Below are 19,434 nucleotides of genomic sequence, written 5' to 3'. Positions count from 1 at the left end.
AAAACACGAGAGTTAGTGAGAATTCATTTCCCTTTTCATCCTCCTGCAGTTGTTTTGCACCAATCACAAGCATGCTGCTCTCTCTTTGTTTCATCTGAAGTAGAAATAACGCATCACTGTTCGTGTCTGCAGTTCCCACTTTGCTTCGACCAATTACAAATCAGAAACCCGTAGGTTATCTACTAATATACGTTAGGTATCATACAGCGTGTAGCATTATCGTAACGTGCAGTGTTTGTTAGTGTTGAAGTAAAAAAAAACGTGTTAGGTAGTTACTTTATTAATCCCCGAGGGGAAATTTTTTCGCTACAGCAGCATACAGAAGGAATAAGATAATAATAGAATAATAGAAAAGCAATAAAATAGCAGTAAAATAGCAGCAAAAAAAAAAATATATAATATCAAATGCACAGTATATACAGTATGTACAGTACAGTATATATACTATACTATATATATAACTGTTGTTACTAGAGTTGTTGTTACATTGAAAAGTTACTTGTTGTGACACAATTTTGGATCCCAAACTTCCCATTGAACTCGATCCTAACCAAATAAGAAAAGCAATTCTCTTGTCTGAAGGTAAAAAAAACCCAACAACAAAAACAACAACAACTTCACACACCCGCCAGTTAAACGAGACATCCAGAAGGGGGCGGTAGTGCGACGTCAAAGGACGCTTGTCGCGCCGTAAAGCGTAAACGAAGAAGAACCAACAACAAACGCTTGCCAAACAAGCGCGGATGGGTCGCAAACTCGGGGTACAGTAAAAGGGACGCATGTGAGTCACTTCGCGGCTTCGGAGTCTCGTCGAGGAGCCGCCGGGTTTGCAGTTTTATTCGCAAACCCCGCGGACCAGGACTTTGGAGGGAAACATGGCGGCTACGGAAACTGGGGACGGACACGAGCGCCTGGCCGCCAATCAAGTGTCGTCTCTCCAAGGAGCTGGCGCGGTAATTTTCTTGCACGTTGTTTCGGCTACTTTCTTTATAACGTTTGTTCTGCTGACACACCGGCATGTCCCGCAAATAACTGCGACCTCGGAGGGGTGGCGGCCGGTTGTTCCCCGAGCCGGCAGGTTATTTGTCGTAAACACATTTAAAGGCGATAAAAAAAAAAAAAAAAAAGGAGCTGGCTAATCTCACGAGCTAAAGTGGTGTGTATGTTTGGAGAGCTAGCGTTAGCTCAGGTGAGCTGGTTGTTCGCTTGTTTTAGTTTTTTTTTTTTACGATTTATTTATTTATTTTACAAAAACAAAACATATAACCCGAGGGGCTCTCACACGGAGGCCGGTGTTTTCCAAAAACTTAACGCCGAGGCTCGTTAGCTCAAGCCGCCGCGCTGCTCGTGTTTACGTCGCGAGAGCAGCAACAAAAGCTAACTTGTTGTTTTCCTGTTTTGTTTCGTGAAGGAAAAACAAACAAAACAAAAAAAAAAGGATTAAAACGCAAATACGACTTTGCCTGCACACGCAAATCGGTGCTGGTAAAATGTTTTTATTTGTTATTGTCGATGTGCTTCATCCTCCCATGTCGGCTGTGATTCCACAATAAATTAAACCCCCACTGTCCCGGACCGGGAGGTCACTTTTAATACATGAATTAGATAACACATGAATTAATTCAATTAACTTTATAAACTGTCGCATTTTTTTTTTTTTTAATCCATCAAAGTAATGTAACTTTATTACTTTTCTAACAAATGGGCCATAAGGCTGGAAAGTTCTTTAAAAACTCACAACAGAAGTCGACACCGACGGTAAACTTTTATTAATAGTTCTTCGATATCACTTGAAATAAGGATTTGGGTGTTTTGATTTGAAAGCCCAGTCAGCAGAACAAGTATGTTGAATGTCACAATTGAATGCAGTGAAAGAAAAATGTGACCAGAACCTCAAACCAAGACTTCATTCAGGTCTTTTATTTTTTTTTTAAACGCCGGTTCCTGAATGATTTAAAAAGAAAAAAGAAGTTGCAGTCGTTGCACATTGATTTGAACTCAACTTTTTACATGATAGGCCTTGTAGAGCAAGTCCAAAACAAACACAACCAGCTGTGTGTGTGTGTGTGTACATATGGGACATTACAATTTCAATTTGAGCAAACTTTTATAACAGCTTTTTTTCCCCAATACGCCGACAAACTCAATCCTACAAACAAAAGTTAATGTTTTATGTTGGTTTAAAAAAGAAGAAGAAGAAGAAGAAAAAAAAGCAACTTACCGGTTGATTTATGTACTTAATATTTCTTGCGAATGATTTTTAGTTTGAAGTGTTTTTTTAAAAGATAAAGGCAGAAATTTTAAAGAAGAAATAGGCGTTTTGATCAGCACTAAAATATTAGTTTTTCTACAACATATTACATCACATAAGGGATTCGTCTCTGCTGTAGCTGCAGGTGGCAGTGAGTCTCAGCGGTTGGTCTTCTTTTTTGATAGTTTGACCTTTTTGCATTTCACTTTTCTTTAAAAAAAAAAAAATATATACAGTGGTATGAAAAAGTGTTTGTCCCCTCCTGTTAAAACATAACTGGTTTATCACACCTGAGTTCAATTTCTCCAGCCACACCCAGGCCTGATTACTGCCACACCTGTTGTCAATCAAGAAATCACTTAAATAGGACCTGACAAAGTGAAGTGGACCGAAAGATCCTGAAAAGCTAGACATCATGCCGAGATCCAGAGAAATTCAGGAACAAATGAGGGAGAAGGTAGTTGAGATCTATCAGTCTGGAAAAGGTTATAGAGCCATTTCTAAAGCTTTGGGACTCAAGCGAACCACAGTGAGAACCATTATCCACAAATGGAGAAAACATGGGACAGTGGTGAACCTTCCCAGGAGTGGCCGGCCGACCAAAATTACCCCGAGAGCGCAGCGACGACTCATCCAAGAGGTCACAAAAGACCCCACGACAACATCCAAAGAACTGCAGGCCTCACTTGCCTCAGTTAAGGTCAGTGTTCATGACTCCACCATAAGAAAGAGACTCGGCAAAAATGGCCTGCATGGCAGAGCTCCAAGACCAAAACCACTGGTGAGCAAAAAGAACATTAAGGCTCGTCTCATTTTTGCCATACAAACAAATTTATATTGTTTTTCTTGAATTGTCTATCGCAACTCGGTGGAAATGCGCTGGAGTCTGATGCTGACTTCTAAATGTTGTACTTGCGTTTTAACAGTCACCGTTTTGAGTGTACGAGTGCGTTCACACCGTCTAGTATGGAAACATGCAGTGCGCCACAAGCACCCGGATGGTGCTCTCAAAACGCTCCAAAAAATTCCCACACTCACGCCATCTTGGCTACGTAGCAGCAAAAGCAGGGACCACTGACCTAAAGTACTTTCAAACTCTGTTTTTTTTTCCAACAGCTGTTGCAGAACGCCACACACACAAGTGTTTTATTCTTCAGTAGCTGCTGTTTATTGTGTGACTACAGAGGGCACGAAAACGTCTTCATTTCTGGGTAAAATAATTGAAGCCGGCAGATACGTTGGCAGGTGATGCATTCAAATGCTACCGTTTTTGTGGTTAAAATCAGAACGGCAGTGTGTGGTTTGAGACGGCAAACCGAAGAGAGACGTCCACGAAACCATTTCCACAGCGACACTCGGTGACTCGTAGTACTCAACCGCCAAAATGACTGCTGATACCTGCAGGTTTTGAGTCTTTGATTCCATCATCCGTTATGTTTTAGTGCATCAAGGAGATTCTGCTCATATTTCTTTGTGATAAACTTGATTTAACTTGGCTGCTCTCCTTTTGGACGTCACAACCAAGGTGTTTTTTGGGTGCAGGTATCGAACTATTTTACAAAAACGACTTTAAATCTTACTGCGGTTCATATCGACTTTGGTTTTTCTTTTCCTTCAAAAATCAAATTTCTGCTTCAGTTTCCTTAAGATTATTTCACTGGGGTTGCCAACCTGTGAGTTGCTCATTGTGTAAACAAAGTCATAAAGGAAGACTCCATATACAGTGAAGGAAGTAATTATTTGATCCCTTGCCGATTTTGTAAGTTTGCCCATTGACAAAGAAATGAATGTTCTATAATTGTAATGGAGGTTTATTTTAACAGACAGAATATTAAAAAAAAAAATCACAAAGTTATAAATTTATTTGCATTTGATTGTGTGAAATAAGTATTTGATTCTCGACCAACCAGCAAGAATTCTGGCTCCCACAGACCGATTAGATTAGTTCTCTCGCTTTAAGAAAGTACTCCCAATCCCAACTCGTTACCTGTATAAAAGACACCTGTCCCAACTCGTTACCTATATTAAAAAATTTCCCCTTGGGGATTAATAAAGTAAATACCTACCTACCTAAAAGACACCTGTTCCAACTCGTTACCTGTATAAAAGACTCTTGTCCACAGAATCAATCAATCCGATTCCAACCTCTCCACCATGGAGACCATGTCTCAGGACGTCAGGGACAGATTGTAGACCTGCACAAGGCTGGAATGAACCACGAGACCAATCGGCAAGCAGCTCGGTGAGAAGGAGACAACTGTTGGTGCGATTATTCGGAAATGGAAGAAACACAAAATGACCATCGGTCGCCCTCGGTCTGGGGCGCCACGCAAGATCTGGCCTCGTGTGGTATCGAGGATCGTTAGAAAGGTGAGGGGTCAGCCCAGAATCACACGGGAGGAACTTGTTCATGATCTCTCGACGGCTCAAGACCTTAATCCCTTCGAAAATCTGCGGAGGGAGCTGAAGCTGCGAGTTGCCAAGCGACAGCCTCAAACCTGAAGGATTTGGAGGATCTGCAAAGAGTCGTCGAGCAAAATCCCTCCTGAGATGTTCAAACCTGGAGACCAACTACATCAAACGTCCGACCTCTGTGCTCGCCAACAACGGTTTCTCCACCAAGTACCGAGTCGTGTTTTGCTGGAGGATTAAATACTTATTTCACACAATCAAATGCAAATCAATTTATAACTTTTATATGATGTGATTTTTCTGGATTATTAATTTTTTTTAATAATCTGTCTCTGTTAAAATAAACCTACAATTACAATTATCGACCGTTCATTTCTTACAAAATCGGCAAAGGATCAAATAATAATTTCCTTCACTGTACATATTACTTGTTGAGAAATACACTCCAGCGATGTTTATCAAAATCTGAAGCAAAGATCCCCGAACGGTACGTGTTGAAGTGTCACAGGTTGTCGACGCAGAGTCACTTGTGTTGTGCCGTCATCGTCTTCTGAGTTATCCGGTGATTTGAAGCCCTCTGACACACACGGCAAGATTCATAAACTTTTGCAATAACAATCCTTCAATCTCCGACCTGTCATCTAACCGTCATACAAATGTCTGCCGTCTCTATTTTTATTCAGCTCGGTCGATCAATGACTGACAAATTGTTGCAGATTCAATTTAAAATACAGATTTTGGTTTTTGGTTTTTTTTTTGAAAGGCACAAGATGAAATTCATCACTTTGGCCCTTGGCATCATGTTGACTCCTCTTTATCCCGCACAGGCGACCGAGGAGACGAAGGAAGAGTCCATGGAAGCGGAGGAGAAACACGACGCGGACGCAGGCGTCGACTCTAAGGAGGACGTCGGCACGCAGCAGGACGAGAAAACCTCGGACTTTAACCTGAAGGTTTCTGGAGGGGGCGACCTCGATGAGATGATGGACATCGGCACGGTGGATCAGGTGGAACAGGAAGCTCAGATGAAGGAAGAGGAACAGGAAGGTTTGGATGTGGAGCGCAGCCGCTCGCCTGCTCCTTCTTCAAATAAAGGTGAAATAAAACGGGCTTTTAGCTTCTCGCGCGCGTTAGTCACGTAGTAGATTTATATACGCGATGTAAAAGTTGTGTTTCTCCTTTTAACTGCCTGATTGTTTGATTTGACGGTAATTGATTGACTTTTAATTCAGTCTCGAACTGTTGGAGGCTTTACTGAAACATTACGAGGGCTCATTGGCGCTTTAACGTTTAAGTAACTATGACGACACTTTTTATTGAGACATGGGAGTGAAATTTCCATCACATTTATCTAATGTCTGAAATGTGCTGATCTGAAGTTGTTGTCATCTTTAAAAAAAAAAAAGAAAAAAAAAAAGACCAAAATGTTTTGCATATTCTGTTCTAATTGACATTTTTGGTTGTATTGATTACGGACAGTTAGCTGTGTGGCAGGTGATCAGTTCTGCAGTCATCCATTAACCCTCTGCAGCAGGAGGTGTGAGAGGAAACTCGACGGTCACGGCTGCTTTACATTTGAACTTCACGATGAATTTAAAGTGTTGTGCAGCAAACCGGAGAAAATATACTTTGATAGTTGTTTTCAAACTGCGACTCTTGTAACTTCTAAAAAAGAAACTAATACAACAAACAATGTTTACCAGGTAATCTCTCATTATGAAATCCCATCAGAGCAGAGTCTTCGTCCTGGTTTACTGTCAGAAACTCAACCCAAGACACTCGAACAATGCAGCGGGATTCGAAGCTGCTCGGCCGATAATTCCTGCATTTTAAATTTCCCTCAGTCTCGGCAACGGAGGACAGCAACTCCGTCAAGGAGGAAACTGACGTGAAGCCCTCGGCTGCAGACTTGATGCAGTCCTCCTCGTCTCCGTCGTCTGTCGCCACGGCGAGTACAGGTGGGCGACACGCAGGAAGTAAAAGTCAGCGACCGTGTGACTTCGCGGCTGTTTTGATTTCATGTTTTAATGTCGCTCATGTTCCCGCAGGAAGCTCGTCGCCTGCGACGGTGCTGAACGGCATGAAAGTGGTCAAGCTTTCGCTACCAAGACTGGACGCCGTAAGTAGAACCAGTCGCGTGTACGTTAAAGCAGGATATGAGTTTCGGCGTATTTTGGCTTCGCTGTCCGTTTGTTCTGGATTTTACGTCACTGTGTTGGTACAAATGTTTTGTTTTTCTTCCTGGTACAGGAGAAGTTGCGCGCTGCAACCAAACCTATCGAGTCGTGCCCGCCGCCTCTTTTGGCCAAAGTGAAGGACGAGCCGGTGGATGAGGAGTACGAGAAGGCGGCGATATCCTGTGCGTCCACAGCCACTGTGAAAGACGAGCCTGATCCTGCAAAGGTGCGACACTTTGCACAAGTTATACTGTTGCACAATACTGGAGAAACTCCTGTAGGTTATGTAAATGCTTGTGGAGCTGACTAACATTGTGTCTACGCTATGGAGATTCAAGCAAAATTTCTACTCAAAAATCGCTCTGAACTATTCAATTATTTATCGACTGTTTACCTCTTCTAATAAGAAGGAGCGACTGTAGATGACAAAATCGAAATAATTGGTGGAGAAATTTTATTGACTTCATGTTTAATGGGAGTCTATGGAGCCGGAGGCTTTTTGGAGCCGCCCTCTAGTGGCAGTCAGTGGTATTGCAGCTAAAGGCTCTTCCGCATCGGCCTCATTTTTCAGAATCGGAAGCTACGAACACTTTTATATACAGTCAGTGGCTAAATTGTACAGTGGAAAGACACAATCCTCTCTGCACATCGTTAGTAGGTCAGCTTAGACATTTTTTTTTGTGTGGTGCGAAGTTTATACGTCCTTATGCACACGCAACGTGTCCGTCTTCAAATCATCAGTCAGGCTGTGATGTCAGACCATCGCTGCCCTCTGCCTCACCGCTTGTTCTGGTGTTCACAGGACGACTTGAAGATCGGATCCGTCTTCTCTGTGACCTCAGCTGCCGAGACGGCGGCGACGCCGCCTGCCTCCAACCCCTCGTCCACGCAGCACATGTCCTGCTCCCACTGCAAGAAGAACCTGATGAAAGGCCAGACCGCTTTCCAGAGGAAGGGCTCGCCGGCGCTCTTCTGCTCCACCGCCTGCCTCACCACGTCTCTGCCCGGAGTCAAAGGAGCCACCAAGATCTGCCACAACTGCCAAAAGTGAGCCTCACGCAAGACATGCAGACAGTAAAGCCAGAGATATTCCTGAACTGTGTCGTTTCAAAGCGTACGACCGAAGCTGAGTGTCTCTTCCGGATGTCGTTCCTTCTCAGGTTGATATTTCGGCCGCAGGACGTCATCCTGTCTCCGGACGGTAAAGGAGCCATGAAGGACTTCTGCAGCCAGAACTGCCTGACCTCCTTCAACTACAAGAGAAACGCCTCCACCCGGAAAGCCCCCGCCTCCGTCAAACAGCCACAGCCATCAGGACCACAGACGCTCTGCAGCATGTGCACCAGATTCTGCATTGTGAGTCAAACGCAACACTCCTGCAACGAAGTGTTATTTCCATCATTGATTCATGAATCGTCCTTAAAATGGACCCCACTGAATCGTGACAATTGTTAAAGGTGATGTCTTTAATCGTGTCTTGTTTTGTCAGACTAACAGTCCAAAACCCAAAGATATTCAGTTTATATTGATATAAAACAGAAAAAGCAGGAAATCCTCATTGAGAAGCTGTAATTGGTGACATTTTTTTCCATTTGTGATGTGTCCTTCGATCGTAACAAAACATCCATCCGGATTGATTATTGTGTTTATATCAGTCAGAACAGCAACTTCTCTTTTTTTTTTAATCTTATGATGCAGGAAACATTTTTATCTAATGAAATTTATTTATTTTTTTAAATGCTCTGATGCTGTAAGGCACTCGTGCTACTCAGAGAACCGGGGTTATGTAAATAACCTAAAGCTTCCTGTGCTCGGCAGAACTGAGGTTCATTTTAGATTTTCCTGTAATGGTTCCGTTTTGTTAACTTAATCGTTTATGCTCATAAAACACGCATCATTTTCACTTTCGGGCTAAAATAACCTGCACTGCTTTTTGTTTTTTTTCCCCCTGTCATCTCCCTACAGAGCAAACATGAGGTGATCCTGAGCGGCGCCGTCCACAAGCTGTGCGGCGACGCCTGCTTTAACCGTTTCCGGACCGTGAACAACCTCGGCATGGCCGGCTGCGCCAGCTGCGGCTCCTACTGCCTCAACAAAGCACTTATGTTGAAGATGGAGGACGGCAGCAAAACTGTGTGCAACGCCGACTGTTTGGCTCAATACAAGGAGGTACGGAAAGACAAGGAGGGAGTCCGACAGAAACCAAAAATGTCTCGGTATTGACAATTATCATAATATACATTCAACACCAAGATACACGCAACTTTACGAGGAAACTCCACAGGAAAACACTTTTTAATTTGAAGGTCAAGAGGTATTTTCAGTTCAGGATTGAATCTGAAATGTGTCAAATAAAACGTTTGTTTTATTTTTAAATCAATAGCTCGATTCTCCATGCGGCCGACGTGGTCGAACATTTATGCCTAAACAATCAACAGCATTTTTAATCTCTCGGTCCTACAGCGAGAACGTCCGTTTTCATTTTCTTCCCAGACAACCAAGGTCACCCAGCCGTGTACGATGTGTCACACCCACCGTTTGCTCTCCGAGATGGTCGACAACCAAAACAGCGACGACACGGTGAACCTCTTCTGTAGCAGCAGCTGCGTGATGGCGTTCAAGGTTCAGACCGTCAGTGCTTCAGGTGCCGGACAGCAAGTTTTCATTCCAGGTTTTTCTTGCGCTGCTTTTAATCTCGGAAAAATAAGACGTGAACAAACTCCTCGTCCACAGGTGCTCGGTTAAGTTGCGATAGCTGTGGGAAAAGCACCGTACCTGCGTATCACCTGGCCATGTCAGACACCTCCATCAGGAACTTCTGCACTCTGCCATGTGTCATGGCTTTTCAGGTAATTACATAAAAGACATCGGCGCTAATTCACGCAACAACAACAACACGCTGGAATTTTGTTCTTGTTTTTATCGACACACTTGAAAATGACTTTTAGGGATCAGTTTTACCACTTTATCATCTGCTCATGTCACAATATTCTATCTCTCACTCACCGAACATTTGATATCTCTGATCATTCATGTGGAAATAATTCCCGTCACGGCTCTGCCGTCACACGGCATCACGCTTGGTTAATAATCATGACTCCTGTATACATGTTTTTTTTTTTTTTCTGTGTTTTAGGACAAGTTCAAAAAGTCACAGAAACAGGTGAACGTTTTTACGAAGCTGCCTTTAGGATCCGAACAAATCCAGGCCGTGACTCCTCCTCAAACACGGCAAGCCGACAAAGGATCCCAGAATCTGCACTGCTTCCAGTGCGCCCGCATCATAACCTTTAAACCGGAGATCGTCCAGATGAAGGTAAACTCGGCGTGTGTGCGCGTTGGTGTGTATTTTTGGACAAAAGTTCGATAGGCAGAAAAAAAAAAAAAGTGTCTCTGCTCAAGTTTTAAGTCCATGTTGAAATCGCAAATGTTCACGTATCGGTGGTCACAAAAACGCGTGTAACTCAGGCGCTGATGATGATGAAGTGACCTACCGTGGAATACTTACTCATGACGGTTACGTCGTCCCTCTACGACTTTGCTGTGCTCTGTTAGCGTGCAACAGGAGCAGCTTCAGGCCTCTAAGATAGTAAGTTCGTACTCCTTTCAATAGACTTGGTCTCTGGCTGCCCACTGCTCCTTGTGTGTGTACCGTACTTATGATGGATTCATTCCCCACGATGATTAATAAAGTCCTTTTAAAATAAAACCAACACCAATCTAAAACACTCCACTAAAGCTAAATGTGATGACCTTCATTTAATCCACGGCTGTTGTGTAAAACTGGTTTTACCGAGGTGTACCTAATAAATTGGCCACTAACTGTATAGCCATTGTCGCAGCTTTTATCAAGACTGACTGTTGTTTCAGTGAATATTAGAGCAGAAAATAACGTACAAAGTGCAGAACTGAATCACGAGGACGCGTATTTGTGAGGACTGACAGTTCTGCTGGTTTGCAGGACAAGATGGTGTTTCTGTGCAGCGTGGACTGTTCACACGAGTTCAAGAGGGACAACGACGTGACGAGCCTGTGCGAGTACTGCAAGATCGAGAAGATCACCCGAGACGTGAAGAGGATCAACAACAAAGACTGCTACTTCTGCAGCGACGGTGAGGACGCGAGAGACGGATGCGGCTCTGAACAAGCTGAATTTAAACGCCGCGGTATTAACGGCGAATCGTTGCGATTCCTCTTTCCAGGCTGCAAGCTCCTCTTCAGACACGACCTGAGTAAAAACTGGGGGAGACACTGCCACTCCTGCTTCTACTGCCAGTGCATCTCCAAGAAGCTGGTGACGGCTCAGTACGGCGGCTCCACGGAGGAGTTCTGCTCCGAGGAGTGCCGCTCCAAATACACCATGCTCTTCTGCCACGTAAGCGAGCCTCCACGTCGGTCGTTGTAACCCCGCGGTCGCGCTGCAGCGGCGGCCGCTGCTCCACGTTTGACTCGGGTTTTTTTTTTTCTCTCTCAGGTCGCAAAATGTGACAACTGTGGGCGAAAAGGGAAACTACGGCAGAGTCTCGCCATGCAGGGGGAAGTCAAACACTTCTGCGACCTCACGTGTATGCTGCAGTTCTGCAGCGACATCGTGTTCACGCAGGGCGAAGTCTTGAAAGGTGTGTTGGTGTTGTTGCTTTTTCCTGTTTTGATTTCCTGTTTTGTTTCGTCTGACATCAGTTGCGAAATCAATCGAACCCCAAATTTGTCAAGTTTGGAGTCGGTGACTTTAGACTCAACAGGGCCCTCGTCGTTATATTTGCGAGGCTCTTAAGTCTGATTTATTTCCTGATCTTGCTTCGTGTTCCTGTGCGTTCTGGTTTTCAGGCGACATCGTGGAGGACACGCCCGTCATCGCCAACGTCATCTCGCTCGCAGGTCCGCCGACAGCAAATTCCAACGCCTCCGACAGAACGACTCGGCAAAGTACGAACACGCGAGAGAAGAAAACCACCACGGATCCTGATTTATCAGCCTTTTATTGTGAAAGTCTCATATGTTTCCTGCTTTTCTCCGCAGGCACAAAGTTCAAATCAAAGAACTCTGGACATGTGAGTTGGTGTTTGTTTTGTAAAGCGTAAAATTGGATCACACGGGTGACAAATTAAAGAAAAACGGAATATTCAGTCGATGTTTGAGTCAAAGCGTTTGTTCTCTATTATAACTGATAATTTTCCGGAAGAAGCCTTTAGAAGACCATCTGATGTTTTAAGCAGAAGTAGTTGTTGACGTGCTCCGTTTGTGCGTCCATCAGATCAGCGTTCAGACAGAAACGGTGAAGACTCAACCTCCTCCCGTCCAGAAGATCCTGAAGAACAAGGCGCTGCTCTGCAGACCGCTCGTGCAGAACAAAGGGGTTTCCTGCAAAACGCAGACGGCCGACGTCGAGGCGCAGACGGGTACAAGAAAAATGAAAGATTACGCATTAGGAAGTTTTAGTTCTTTTGCACACAAAAATAATACATTAAAAATAATTGTTTGGCAAATGCTTTGCACACCTTGTGGCCGCTGCCTCCGTGTATGAGCGTGTGTTTTTAATCAATATTTTAGTGGGAATTTCTTGCTGCCTTTTTCTCATGAAAGACGGGACACAACTGGAAAACAAAGTAGTTTACAGGTGAAGGGAAAATAGTCACACACTTGTAGCTTTGATACAAAAGTGTTTAAATTCCTAACCGATGTATCGACATGACGGTTGTCTTAGAGTTTTAGGGGACATGATGACTCAACAGAAATGATAAAAGGGACCGTTTCCACAGTTTTACAAATGTAGCGTCTGATAAAAGTGTGTTTTGATTTACCGGTTTTTTTTCTTCTTTGTTTAAACTAACGAGCAAAATGTTGTTCCTCTTAAAATCAGAGTCTCTCCTATAACCACAGATTAACTGCTACGATGTTTTGGCCCTTAAAATAAAAAAGCATCCTCCACTATATTCACATATGCTTCTATTGTATTAACGTATCGTTCTCATTAATTTAAGAACATGTCGTCGCTCCTGTTGAAACATTCACGCCAACGTTTCCCCCCCCCCTTTTTTCTCTCTGTAGATGACGTCTTTCCAAAACTGCTGGTCGTGCCGGTTCCTGTGCCGGTGTTTATTCCTGTGCCGATGAACATGTACAGCCAGTTTACCCCCAAACCCATGTGCCTGCCGCTACCTGTACGTCTCGCACCACAACTTATTTTGATTGTTAACTTCGGCTTAATTTTCCTGTCGCGACCTTTGTCTTCAGAATCGATTCACAAAACTAATAATAGCAGGAAATTAAATTAGAATCAAAGTTTATTTGTCAAAATGGAGAACTTTTTTATGTGACTCAGCCATGCAGTTCCGCTGCAAAGACAGAATTCAGGGAAAACCTAAATGAAGTGTCTTATTAAGGTGTTGCCAGCATCATCTCATGAACAGGATTTCAAAATAAAATGTATTTATTAGACACTGGCGCAGTAAATCCTCGACGCCCTTTCGAGACCCGCCTCGTGAGCTGTTGTTTTTCTTGATGTGGACTGCAGCTGCCCGTGCCGATGTTCCTTCCTGTGACGATGGACAGCGCCGAACGTATCGTGGAAACCATCGAGGAGATCAAACAGAAAATCCCGTCCGATCCGTTCGAGGCGGAACTCATCCTCATGGCCGAGATGGTGGCAGAGCAGGAGAAGAAGGACAAACAGGAGACGGCGAAGGGGGACGCGCAGGAGAAAGAGGACGAGGGGACGGAGGCCCCGGACGGTAAGAGGGAGCGATTAACAGGGTGTTTGAGGAAGTAATGGAAAAAAGAATAATTTAAAGGAAGGGTGACATTTTTTTTTTTTCTTTTCTTTTCTTTTTTTTAATTTTTTAATTTTTTTTTTTTTAAATTTTGCCCTTTTTTGGTAAAAATATTTGAAAAAAAAAAAATAAAGTCCCCTCGGGGATTAATAAAGTATCTACCTACCTACCTTTTTTGGTAAAAATATCAAAAGCAAAGGTGTCATTTTTAAACTCGTTTTTCATCCACAGCTTTTCAATCCATCATATTATTTCCCATATAAATACATTTTTAATATTAAGTGTAGTATTTCTAATTGCTCAGCTCCTCTCGTGTTTTTTTTTGTTTTTTTCAGACCACGTCAGTAACTACAGCGACGACTTGGACACGGATGACTTGGCCAGTTTCCTCAACAACTGGGAGGACGCGTCCTCTGACGCGGCCTTCAGGTCGCCCGGTCGATCGGACGCCTCCGAGAAGCTCAACCCGACCGTAGACGTTCCTGTGGGCGTGGCCAGTGAGCCTATCCCTGAGGCCCCGCCTCCAGGCCCGCCCTCCATGGACATCGAAGCTGACTTCACTGTCGGTGAGAAGATGGAAACATTCATCTCCGACTTGATTCACGTTTTCTCCTTTTGTTGGCGGCTGGCGGGTTGAAGTCGTCACAGGCGACCTTCTAAATATTTTATCTGCTTGTCTTTGCCAGAAACTCTGGAGAGGATGGCCCGGCTGAGAGAAGAGTCCCTCAAACCTCTGAGCCCGGCGCCGTCCTCGTCACGACGACGACAATCTCTCAGGAAAGTCAAAGAAAAGAGGGTAAGTGTCTGCGAAAGGAGTTCAGGACCTCTTGCACCTTTTAGGACTGGATGTGGTTGTACATGGAGAGAATGAGCCGTGTTCAGACTGCCGGCCCAAATCAGATTTTTTTTTTTTTTTTTTTTATAGTCTGATCAGCAAAAAACAACACATGAAATCAGATTTTTTGCAATCTGGATCCGCTGCGGAAGAAAAATATTAACAACAGTCCACTGACAGAAGCTCTTTCGCCACATCCGTACCGGCTGCTTCCGTTCTGGAGAGCTGCGCGAACGCCGTTGCCATAGCAACCCATGCAGCTAGAGATGTCTGCGCACGCCAAATCCGACCTGTTCCCTCTGGCAAATAAAAGTGCGTCTCTGATCTGAGATACAAAATCCGATTTGCCTGCAGTCTGAACGAAACCCGAGCTGGAAAAAAATGAATCCCCGTGATCGTATCCGCGATGAAACGCCGTCTCCGTCGCCCTCTGCTCCGTCGAAGGGTCGTAAGCCGTCGAAGGCCGCGGAGGCGACGCCTCAGAAAGGTCCTTCCACGAAGAACGCGGCTGCAGACATCCCGAAACTGAAGAGCGAATACGGAGTCGATGCGTGGAAGCGATGGATCCAGTGGAGGCAAACGCAACCCGACCTGGAGAAGCCTCGCATCGGCTGTAAGTCTGGACATGAACTACATCACCATCACACAGTACGCTGGGTCAACACTGGGTCCGTCCATTCCCAGCCAGCTTCATTGCATCTCACCTGTCTTCATGTCTACCGTGACTGCTGACTCTGCATTTTTTTTTTTTTTTCTTCTTCTCCCTTTGACCTCAGTGCGTCCCATCGAGTTGAAGGAGGACGTTCTTTGCTGCACCACCGCCGAGCTCAGCTACGGACTCTGCTGCTTCATCAACGAGGTGAACCGACCCAACGGAGAGCCGTACTCCCCCGACAGCCTCTTCTACCTCTGCCTCGGCATCCAACAGGCAAGTCCTTAACCACACGAACTTAATACAAACGGTAATGAAACAAAAAAGATTTATATAACGTGCGTTTGTCGAGTTTCGAACCGCGTGCGATATTGTTTAAAAAAAAAAAAAAAGCTCGAACCGGTGTGGGCATTTCAAGCTAAAAAAGAGGAGTCGCTATTTCCTGTGATTTTTGCGTTTTTGACAGCTGCAGCAGTGTCTGCATGTTTCTGCTGTTTGTACAGAAGCATCTAATCTCACAGCAGCAGTTACATCCTCTTCTCCTTTTTGTCGAAAAGCTTTCAGGTGAATTAGCGCCACCCGCTGGCAGTAGTAACGCATTACTAATATATATATATATATATAAAAAAAGGAACGAGAGCGCTGAGCACCGACAGACTTGCGAAGCTGTAAATAAATAAGAGGCCGCTCCTTTTATTTTTCCGAGTCGTGCTGACGCTGTAACTTTTCTTCTGTCCGTTAGTATCTGTTCGAGAACGGTCGCGTGGAAAACATATTCATGGATCGCTTCTACAACAAGTTCTCCACCGAGTTCACGTCCATGCTGAGAGGTTTCAAACCTTCGGTCACAGCCAGCGGTGAGTCGGCGAGTCGTCTGCTGACCTTTCAGTTTGTCCGTTTCTGTCCCACACAAATAAACAAACAAACAAACAAACTCGCTCGCTCGCTGTCCCTCCGCAGGTTACATCCACTCCCGAGTGGAGGAGGACTTCCTGTGGGGCTGTAAACAGCTGGGGGCGTACTCCCCCATCGTCCTCCTCAACACGCTGCTCTTCTTCTGCTGCAAGTACTTCGGCTTCACGGCGGTGGAGCAGCACCGCCAGCTGTCCTTCGCCCACGTCATGCGCTGCACCAAGACCAACCACAACAACACCAAGACCACCTTCCTGCGCTTCTACCCGCCCATATCTGTAACCGAGGCGGACTCAGGTACCGAAAAAAAAAAAAAAAAAAGGGCCCAAATTGGACACCCAAAAAAGCTTGTTAACAACGTTCATGTTAAGATATTCAAACACAATCAGTCCCCTTCAAGTTACGTCCTTATAACTATCTTAATTCTCGTGCCTTTATTTGAATGTTGTTGTTTTTTTAGGAGGTCGAGATGTTTGTGGCAAAAAAAACAAACAAATCATCCACAGCACCGGATGGTTTGATGAAAAGAACCGCAAATAATCCTGAGACTTTGTGCATTTTGTTGTTGATATTGTGGAGTAACACCTGTTGGTTCACAGTGTTCAATCTGCATTGGTTGAATTATTATATTTTACTTAAGGAAACACAAACGAGCATCAAAAGCCAGCACAGACGGCACATTACATAATGAGCTTCATTTATAGTTCTGTTTTGATCCTGAACCTTTGATTTAAATGTTTTTAACTGTGACATAAAGCATAAGTCTTATACAGGTTTTTGCCATCTAAACTCTTAAAAAAAAATAATATATATAACTTACTATGATAAATGATTATTTTATCCATCAGTCTGTCTGTTATTTGGTTTCATTTGAAATCACACGGGACCAAACAGAAGTCCCACCAGAGGGAGCTTCTGTGTTTTTGCTCTGTATGTTTCCGTGTTGTGTTGAACTTCTGACTGTGACGTGGCTTTCATATTGAAAACGAAGTTACACGTATGCGTCCGTCTTCAGATTCAGAGGCAGCTCCGGCGAAGAGGCGCAAAGAGGAGGAGAATAAAGAGGACATCCTGGAGATGATGGAGAACACGGAGAACCCGCTTCGCTGTCCGGTCAGACTCTACGAGTTCTACCTCTCTAAGTGGTGAGCGTCCGACAACCGTCATCATTCACGGCTTTTACATTTAAAAAAAAAATTAAAAAAATGGTACAATAATCTCACCTCCTCTTCCACATATAAAACCTCCCTGAAGATGATGACTGCCGTCATGTTCAGGTTCATTTGATCAGATAGATTTCTTTTATCTGGTGATTTAAGATTTATTTTTTTCCTTTTCTTTTTTTGGGCCGTAGTAGATTGCGGCAAATGTTCTATTATGATTCCCTGTTTTTAGATTTTAAAACCTAGAATTAAAAGGATGGGTGCACTTTTTTTTGTGATTTTTTTTTGTTTTTTTTGTTTTTGTTTTTGTGTGTGTGAATCGAATATTACTCCTCAGACTCGGTCTGGGACTGAAAGCAGCTGCTTAGACTTTTAACTAAAACCAGAAAAAAGCTCACATCAGATTTGTTTCAGGATCGATTTTTTTTTTTATTACTTTTATGTGGCTGCAGATATTTCAGAGCTCGTCTCCACTTTACGAACCCGAAGGTCCTCAGACGAGAACCTGCAGCTCGTTCCTGTGTCGAGGGGACCAGGTCTTTATTGTCAAGTAAAATCTGCCTGAGTAGCTAAGACCCAGCAAATCTTAAAACCCATATTTTTTTGCCAGTCCTATAAAAAATAAAAGTCTCTTATTTCTCCCCTCCAGCTCTACTTTTGATGTTTGCTATGAGTGAATACAACTAAACGTATCATTTACGTTATTAACCGTCCTCCACGCAGCTCGGAGTCGGTCAAGCAGCGCACCAACCTCTTCTACCTTCACCCCGAGCGCTGCTGCGTCCCCAACAGCCCGCTGTGGTTCTCCTCCACGCCGCTGGACGACGGCACCATGGAGGCCATGCTCACCCGCATCCTCACCGTCAGGGAGCTGCATCTCAGGCCGGAGGAAGAGACGGAGCGGACGCCCGACGACCCGGCGTTTCTACCCGACGGGGAGGAAGACGAGGATTCGGAGTGACGCGAGGAAACGAGAACGAGAAGGGACCTTTTTTTTTTTTTTTCTTGTTCTTCTTCCTCTTTTTTTTTTTTTTTTTTTAAGCAGGTGCTGCTGCCGGTGGCGTAAATGTTTTGTAATTCAACATTTTAAAACGTCGCCGAGTAAATAAACGGATCGACTACAAACCTCTCGACACTTATGACGACGGTGTGTTTCAGAAGATGTCAGACTCAGCTCAGCGTTCAGACTGTTTACCACTGCTCAGCAGGACACCCCCCCTCCCCCCCACACCACCACCACCACCACCACCTCTGTGTTTTTGCGGTTGTTACTTCCGTTTTCCTTCCATATCATATGATTCCTCACTTTTCCTCTGCACGTCGGACTTCAGGTTTCTCGGAGGGGAGTTCCTCCTTTCTCGGAGTGACGTTTAGGTCCACCGCCGGGAGCCGGAGAGCCGCGATGGATAAAGTGTCTCTGTAAACGTCCGCCGCAGCACCGAAACAATCTCCGTGATGTAAATCGACGACCATCCCGTCGGGAGGCCGACCTGCGGGCTTATTTCCAGACTCGGTACTTTTGCACAGTTGTTAAAACCCCGACGATTTGTTTCAAACGTCGTTCTCGGACATCGAGGGAGTCACCGAGTGAATCGCGAACACGTACAGCAAAATAAACTGCAGGAAATCACTATAAATCATTTATACCAAAGTCTAACATGACCGTGTTTTTTTTTTAATTTTTTTTTTTTTATACCGTCTCATGGTTTAATTGATTTTCCAAAAGCCTGTTCAGCTTTCTCATGGTGAGGGATTTACTTGATTCACATAATACTAAAAAAAAAAATACAGAATCAAATCACTTTTCTTGGATTTTAATCACTAGTGTCCAATTGATGACATTAAAAATATGTTCGGAGTTCATTTGACAGCATTAATATTATGGGTTGAATGTTGCTGAAAGCGGTGTTTTAAGAAGGCGAATGACTTTGATGCAATCTGGGAGGAAAAACAAAACAAAAAAACACAACTTTTCCATGTTTGAGTCTGTTAAGAGTTCATTTTGGGGAATGCTCTTTCATCCAAGGGGTCCTCTGAGACTTGTTATCATATAATAATAAATAAATAAATGCTCTCCCTTTATGTATATCGGTTATAATAACCCCCTGTTGTTAAGAGTGGCTGCCAAGGTTCTTGAGTGTTTTCTATTGAATGTTCGTTTTGAATAAAAAAAACTAAAAGCTGTTGAAAACATTGGTGTCCTCCTGATGCCTGCATTAGTCCACATCAGCTGTGTTGGCGTCACTACGGTGACGTAACAAA

General features: G+C 44.1%; 1 protein-coding gene across 2 annotated transcripts; it reads left to right on the top strand.

Annotated features, from left to right (window-relative positions):
• The first annotated feature begins 698 nt into the window (after positions 1-698).
• Positions 699-19,382, top strand: LOC138631650 (zinc finger MYM-type protein 4-like). 2 transcript variants are annotated; one of them, XM_069716733.1, is made up of 27 exons: positions 699-953; positions 5,491-5,758; positions 6,508-6,621; positions 6,712-6,782; positions 6,914-7,066; positions 7,643-7,887; positions 8,001-8,196; positions 8,806-9,009; positions 9,334-9,484; positions 9,574-9,689; positions 9,977-10,156; positions 10,802-10,952; positions 11,043-11,215; positions 11,315-11,459; positions 11,668-11,766; positions 11,860-11,891; positions 12,095-12,239; positions 12,889-13,001; positions 13,355-13,571; positions 13,946-14,176; positions 14,297-14,406; positions 14,890-15,058; positions 15,222-15,373; positions 15,840-15,954; positions 16,058-16,306; positions 17,025-17,154; positions 17,896-19,381. In XM_069716733.1, the coding sequence occupies exons 1-27, from the start codon at positions 876-878 to the stop codon at positions 18,131-18,133; spliced, it is 4,245 nt and encodes a 1,414-aa protein (XP_069572834.1). In that variant the 5' UTR covers positions 699-875; the 3' UTR covers positions 18,134-19,381. The 2 variants fall into 2 exon arrangements, with proteins under 2 accessions (XP_069572834.1, XP_069572833.1); XM_069716732.1 differs by lacking the exon at positions 699-953 and adding an exon at positions 1,660-2,951 and having other exon boundaries at positions 14,800-15,058; positions 17,896-19,382.
• The last annotated feature ends 52 nt before the right edge of the window (positions 19,383-19,434 follow it).

The sequence above is a fragment of the Brachyistius frenatus genome, unplaced genomic scaffold (genome assembly GCF_029030835.1).
Source record: "Brachyistius frenatus isolate BFR_SWC_R1_liver_20210118 unplaced genomic scaffold, ASM2903083v1 Contig_162, whole genome shotgun sequence".
Taxonomy (NCBI): domain Eukaryota; kingdom Metazoa; phylum Chordata; class Actinopteri; family Embiotocidae; genus Brachyistius; species Brachyistius frenatus.
Note: the sequence above shows the minus strand (reverse complement) of the source record. Positions and strands in the feature narration are given on the sequence as shown.

Excerpts from the sequence above, each read along its gene's own strand:
- LOC138631650 (XM_069716732.1), top strand. The coding sequence starts at position 2,667 with ATGCCGAGATCCAGAGAAATTCAGGAACAAATGAGGGAGAAGGTAGTT. Across the intron at positions 6,622-6,711 it reads TGTCGCCACGGCGAGTACAG|GAAGCTCGTCGCCTGCGACG; the intron begins GTGGGCGACACG and ends ATGTTCCCGCAG. Across the intron at positions 15,374-15,839 it reads TCTGCCTCGGCATCCAACAG|TATCTGTTCGAGAACGGTCG; the intron begins GCAAGTCCTTAA and ends TCTGTCCGTTAG.